Below are 6870 nucleotides of genomic sequence, written 5' to 3' on the forward strand. Positions count from 1 at the left end.
TCATCTGATGCTGCAGTTCTCTACCCAAGATCGTCGTGGGACACACTCGTGGACTGCTTCGGATCGTGGGTGAGTATTTTTGTGGTTTGTTATGTTAATATTTATTCCGGAAAAGACAATGGCTTCGGGGAACAATGTGACAAGTATTGGTAAGTATGTTACTCTATGTTATATGTACTGTATGTCTATGTATGTATTGTATGAATGTATTGTATGTATGTAGTATATATGTGGTATGTATGTAGCATGTAGTATGTATGTAGTATGTATGTAGCATGCATTTAGCATGCAGTATGTATGTAGCATGCATGTAGTATATATGTAGTATGTATGTAGCATGCATGTAGTATACACTCACTGGCCACTTTATTAGGTACACCATGCTAGTAACGGGTTGGACCCCCTTTTGCCTTCAGAACTGCCTCAATTCTTCGTGGCAGAGATTCAACAAGGTGCTGGAAGCATTCCTCAGAGATTTTGGACCATATTGACATGATGGCATCACACAGTTGGCGCAGATTTGTCGGCTGCACATCCCTGATGCGAATCTCCCGTTCCACCACATCCCAAAGATGCTCTATTGGATTGAGATCTGGTGACTGAGGAGGCCATTTGAGTACAGTGAACTCATTGTCATGTTCAAGAAACCAATCTGAGATGATTCGAGCTTTATGACATGGCGCATTATCCTGCTGAAAGTAGCCATCAGATGTTGGGTACTTTGTGGTCATAAAGGGATGGACATGGTCAGCAACAATACTCAGGTAGGCTGTGGCGTTGCAACGATGCTCAATTGGTACCAAGGGGCCCAAAGAGTGCCAAGAAAAAATTCCCCACACCATGACACCACCACCACCAGCCTGAACCGTTGATACAAGGCTGGATGGATCCATGCTTTCATGTTGTTTACGCCAAATTCTGACCCTACCATCCGAATGTCGCAGCAGAAATCGAGACTCATCAGACCAGGCAACGTTTTTCCAATCTTCTACTGTCCAATTTCGATGAGCTTGTGCAAATTGTAGCCTCAGTTTCCTGTTCTTAGCTGAGAGGAGTGGTACCCAGTGTGGTCTTCTGCTGCTGTAGCCCATCTGCCTCAAAGTTCGACGCACTGTGCGTTCAGAGATGCTCTTCTGCCTACCTTGGTTGTAACGGGTGGCAATTTGAGTCACTGTTGCCTTTCTATCAGCTCGAACCAGTATGCCCATTCTCCTCTGACCTCTGGCATCAACAAGGCATTTCCGCCCACAGAACTGCCGCTCACTGGATTTTTTTTCTTTTTCGGACCATTCTCTGTAAACCCTAGAGATGGTTGTGCGTGAAAATCCCAGTAGATCAGCAGTTTCTGAAATACTCAGACCAGCCCTTCTGGCACCAACAATCATGCCACGTTCAAAGGCACTCAAATCACCTTTCTTCCCCATACTGATGCTCGGTTTGAACTGCAGGAGATTGTCTTGACCATGTCTACATGCCTAAATGCACTGAGTTGCCGCCATGTGATTGGCTGATTAGAAATTAAGTCTTAACACACAGTTGGACAGGTGTACCTAATAAAGTGGCCAGTGAGTGTATATGTAGTATGTATGTAGCATGTATGTAGTATGTATGTGGTATGTATGTAGCATGTAGTATGTATGTAGCATGCATGTAGTATATATGTAGTATGTATGTAGCATGTATGTAGTATGTATGTGGTATGTATGTAGCATGTAGTATGTATGTAGCATGCATGTAGCATGCATGTAGTATGTATGTAGCATGCATGTAGTATGTATGTATGTAGTATGTATGTAGCATGCATGTAGTATGTATGTAGTATGTATGTAGTATGTATGTAGCATGCAGTATGTATGTAGCATGTATGTAGCATGTATGTAGTATGTATGTAGTATATATGTAGTATGTATGTAGCATGTATGTAGCATGTAGTATGTATGTAGCATGCATGTAGTATATATGTAGTATGTATGTAGCATGTAGTATGTATGTATGTAGTATGTATGTGGTATGTATGTAGCATGTAGTATGTATGTAGCATGCATGTAGTATGTATGTAGCATGCATGTAGTATGTATGTATGTAGTATGTATGTAGCATGCATGTAGTATGTATGTAGTATGTATGTAGCATGCAGTATGTATGTAGCATGTATGTAGCATGTATGTAGTATGTATGTAGCATGTAGTATGTATGTAGCATGTATGTAGCATGCATGTAGTATATATGTAGTATGTATGTAGCATGTAGTATGTATGTAGCATGCATGTAGTATATATGTAGTATGTATGTAGCATGTAGTATGTATGTAGCATGTAGTATGTATGTAGCATGCATGTAGTATGTATGTAGCATGCATGTAGTATGTATGTAGTATGTATGTAGTATTTTTTTTTTTTTTTTTTTTAACATTTAACACATTAGCCGGATGATGGGACTACTACTGTCCCATCATTGGCTAATGTGTCAATCACTGTCATGGTAGCAGGCATCGCCAGATGGGACTTGTAGTCCCATCGGACGATGCTTGCACAGACCCCCGGACATCAGCACAGCCCCCCGGCAGGCCGGTACAGACCCCCACAGGGTGCACAGACCACCGGCAGGCCGGCACAGCCCCCCGGCAGGCCGGTACAGACCCACACAGGGTGCACAGACCACCGGCAGGCCGGCACAGCCCCCCGGAAGGCCCGAAATGACGGCGCATCATGATGACGTCAGGCTGTCAATCAACTTTGAACTTCCGATTCCGATGCCGAATTCCGATATTGAAAAAATATCGGAAGTCGGTATCGGAATTCCGATACAGCAAGTATCGGCCGATACCCGATACTTGCGGTATCGGAATGCTCAACACTAGTGTTTACCATACTTGTGCATGACAGCGCGAGAAACCCTGGGTGGTCTGATCTGCGGTAAGATCGTTACCGCCCATCAGAGATATGCGGTTCTCACGATGCGTTGTCGGAAGCCAGCATGAGCCAGCAGCTGTGACCGGTGGTGAAAACGTTACCACTGGTCACAGATGTCGGCTTATAAGAGTACTTCTCTCATCAGCCTACACCTGCGGTCGCTCATAACAGCAAGAGCAAGCACGACTGAGGAGTATTCATCAGCTGGTGCCTGTGCTATATAAATAAAAAAAATGTAGGGTTTCTATTTTTGATAACCAGCACAGGCAAAACTGACAGCTGCGAGATGCAACCCTCAGCTGTTAGCATTATCATGGCTGCTTATCAAGAGTAGAGGGGTCACACAGATTTTTTTAAATTATTTAAATAATTTAAAAAAAGGTATGGGGTTCCTCCAATTTTTGACAACCAGCCAAGCTAAAGTTAACAACTGGGGCTGGTATTCTCAGACTGGTAAGGGGCCATAGATATTGCCCCCCCCCAGCCTAAGAGTAGCAGCCTGCAGCTACCCCAGAAAAGAGGCATTAGATATGCCAATTCTGGCACTTTGCCCGGCTCTTCCCACTTGCCCTGGTGCAGTGGCAAGTGGGGTAATAAGACAACCCATTTACTAACCCCATAGTTAGATTGTAAAAAAATACACATCCAGAAAAAAATCCATTAATTAAAATGACACAGACTCCTTTATTTGAAATAAAAAGCACAGTTATATTCACCTTTATGCCTAATACATTGAAGCCCATGTCACCTGCAAAAGAAGAATAATAAAAAAAAATATCCCTCACCTCTCTGATGTGAAGATAATCGATACTGTCCCAAGATGATCCGGATGATTTGGACAGCGGTCACATCAGTGATGCGACGGCTATCCCCGCAAGCCGGAACACACTGACACAGTAGCGTAATTGCTCCTGCAGCGTGTAACGCTGAGCTGCTGTGAGAAAGTTCACATGAGTTCAAAGCTGATAAGCCCTGGTGACCTCACTTATGGCCTCGCTCACTGCGTGTTATCAGTGACAGCAGGCATAGGTTGATGACAATAATACTCTATCATCAGCCGACGCCTGTGGCTGGCGGTAACCTTTTTACCGTCGGTCATTTGACAGCATGGGAACCGCAGCACTCTGATTGGTGGTAATGATCTTTCCGCCAATCAGAGCCCATGTTTGCTAAGCTGTCATACAGATGACAGCATGGAAAACCACGGATGTTCTGGCCCCTCATTCATCTGAATGGGTTCCAGGTTCAGGTACTGTTCTGATACCCAAACCAAACTTTTTTTTTTAGATGTTCGGCAGAACCTGCTGGACCCGAGCATCCATGGGTTTGGCCATTCATCACTAGTGGATAGTTCTCCAAAATGTTTAAATCAACCTCCCTGCTGATTTCTCTCAAAAACTGTGCATAAGTGAAATTACAAGAATAATTATTAGATGCTTTTTGAAAGACAAACGGCAGTCACACCAAACATTGATATGATTTAGATTTCTCTTTTGTTCACTCATTTTCTATTTTATTGATACAAAAACTTGACACTTCAACTTTTCAAATTCTTATTGTGCAGCTTTTCTATAGCTGCCTAAAACTTTTGCACAGTACTGTATAATTGAAGTATAGAGGTATGGTAAGACCAGCATGCGTGTGCAATCAGAGGTGTAATACAATCATGTGCATCAGGCTTTAAGCTTAGCTATGGCAGTGGACAGAAGCCTGTGGCCCAGATGCTTTTTGTTTCCTATACATTTCTCTATTTTTTACAGTCCATATTTTTATTTTTAAATATTACAGACCAAGTACACCTCTTTGTAGCAGCAGAATTCCCTAATTTCAGCAGCACCATGCTTTAACACGCTGTCAAATCAATGCCTATGCCAAGTTTAAAAAAAATACTGTAAATGTTCTTACACTAAATCCAATCAAATATAATAGACTATGGTTTCATGGATGGAAATAATGTGTGTAAAAATGCAAAATGACTTCACTGGTGTTTTACATCAGCATGCATCTGCATCTGACCACAGCACGTAAGAAGAATAGGACAAGATTAACATTTCCATTCAATGTCCTACACATCACAAAACCTCAATGGATCCTTAAGTGATGTAACATTTCTAATTTTCTCAGTGATATTATATATAAAAGGTTCTTGGCTACTGGATACAACATTTGAAAGGAGTTGTCGCTGAAGAGCCTAGCTTCGTCATGAATAGCAGCTGCTGCATTTTTGAGGAACCCATCATGGATGTTATTCTACCTCCCTTGCTTCTTGTAGAGTTCATCTGTGGCATAATTGGCAATTGTATTGGCCTGTGGATGATTTACAGGGAGATGAAGTCCTGGAAACCAAATTCGGTGTACATGCTGAGCTTAACTTTGGCAGACTTTGTGGTTCTTCTGTGTGTGCTGTTGCGTGCAGATTATTACATCCGTCAAAGAAACTGGATCTATGGCGATATACCTTGCAGACTAATGCTCTACATCATCGCCGTTGCCAGAGCCGCCGCCATGATTTTCCTATCAGTCATTGCTCTCACTCGTTATTATCGAATCCTTTTCCCATTTCACAAAGTGAATAATATCACTGTGAAGCAGGCGGCCTGTATCTGCAGTACTCTGTGGGTATGTATTTTCATACTGCACTCGTACATATTACCTAATCCGCACTTTTTCTACCTTAATAATGCCATACAGTGTGAAAGCTTCACGGTGTGCCCACACTCCTCCATTGCCTGGCAGGATGTTTTCTACGTCTCATTGTCATTCCTGTCCCTGCTGACTATCTCATACTGCACCATCCGCATTGCTTTCCACCTACAGTACAATGCCATTGATACCAATGGAAAGGTAGGCAGAGCAATGAGATTCCTTACATTCATCGCGACTGTCTTCAATGTGTGTTACCTGCCCGGAGCTTCCGTCAGAGTTGGCATCTGGGTATTGAAGACCATGAACTATGAAGATTGTATGCACTATAGATTGTCCAACCTTGCCTTCTTCCTCACTATTTGCCTTACGTACTTCTACAGTGCAATCAATCCCGTATTATATTATTTTTCAAGCCCATCTTCACATAAGTTATTTCCATGTCTGTGTAAAGACTCTACGTATAAGGAAAGTGAAGTCCAGTAAGTACCGTATATCGGACCGCACCGGAAAAGACATAGGGTCCTCTTCATGATTGCATTTGTACCTTTTTTTTAGTTGTTTTTCACCTTTTTTTATTTACACCATATTCTTTTCATTTGTGCCTTTTTAAAAATCTATTGTATATGTATTTGCCTGTTTTTTCTTATTTTGATGTTTGTCATTGTGGGCAGGCTTTTGAGCTTCCCCTTTTTCAGCTGATTCATCAATTGCCATTTTTTTGTTTAAACTCTTTCACCACCATGGGATTTTCTGTTTTTGCATCTTCATTTATCGCTCCCCTTCTTCCCAGAGCCATAACCTTTTTTTAAATTTGTCCGTGTGAGGGTTTGTTTTTTTACAGGAAGAGTTGTACCTTTTGAATGACACCATTGGTTTTACCATATCTTGTGAAAAACATGAAAAAATGCAAAGTGTGGTGAATTTGCCAAAAAAAAAGTGCACTTCCACGATTTTTTTTTTGTTTACTGTGTTCACTAAATACTAAAACTGACCTGCCATCATGATGGTTCATTCCGGGCTTACAGACATCAAAACATGTACAGTTTCTTTTTTTTCACCACTTAAATTCGAGACCCGTGTCATCTCTATTTGTCAGGATCTGAGGCTGGGTGAGGGCTTATTTTTTGCACGCCGAGCTGACTTTTTTATTGATACCATTTTGGGGTAGATACAATGTTTTATTTGCTCGTTATTGCAATGCTGCAGCGACCAAAAAAGAATGTAATTCTGGAGGTTTTATTGTTTTTATCATTACGCCGTTCACCAATTGGATTCTTTTTATATCTTGATGGAACTGTCGTTTCTGAACGCA

The 6870-nt window shown here is 41.8% G+C and overlaps 1 protein-coding gene across 1 annotated transcript; it reads left to right on the forward strand.

The window, feature by feature from the left end:
• The first annotated feature begins 5114 nt into the window (after positions 1 to 5114).
• LOC141098386 (hydroxycarboxylic acid receptor 2-like) lies at positions 5115 to 6041 on the forward strand. The gene has a single exon (XM_073586141.1). It carries the CDS (start codon positions 5115 to 5117, stop codon positions 6039 to 6041), a length of 927 nt encoding a protein of 308 aa, XP_073442242.1.
• The last annotated feature ends 829 nt before the right edge of the window (positions 6042 to 6870 follow it).

This window comes from Dendrobates tinctorius, unplaced genomic scaffold (genome assembly GCF_039654945.1).
Source record: "Dendrobates tinctorius isolate UK_male_01 unplaced genomic scaffold, ASM3965494v1 ptg000090l, whole genome shotgun sequence".
Classification (NCBI taxonomy): Eukaryota; Metazoa; Chordata; class Amphibia; order Anura; family Dendrobatidae; genus Dendrobates; species Dendrobates tinctorius.

Excerpts from the sequence above, each read along its gene's own strand:
- LOC141098386 (XM_073586141.1), top strand. The coding sequence starts at position 5,115 with ATGAATAGCAGCTGCTGCATTTTTGAGGAACCCATCATGGATGTTATT.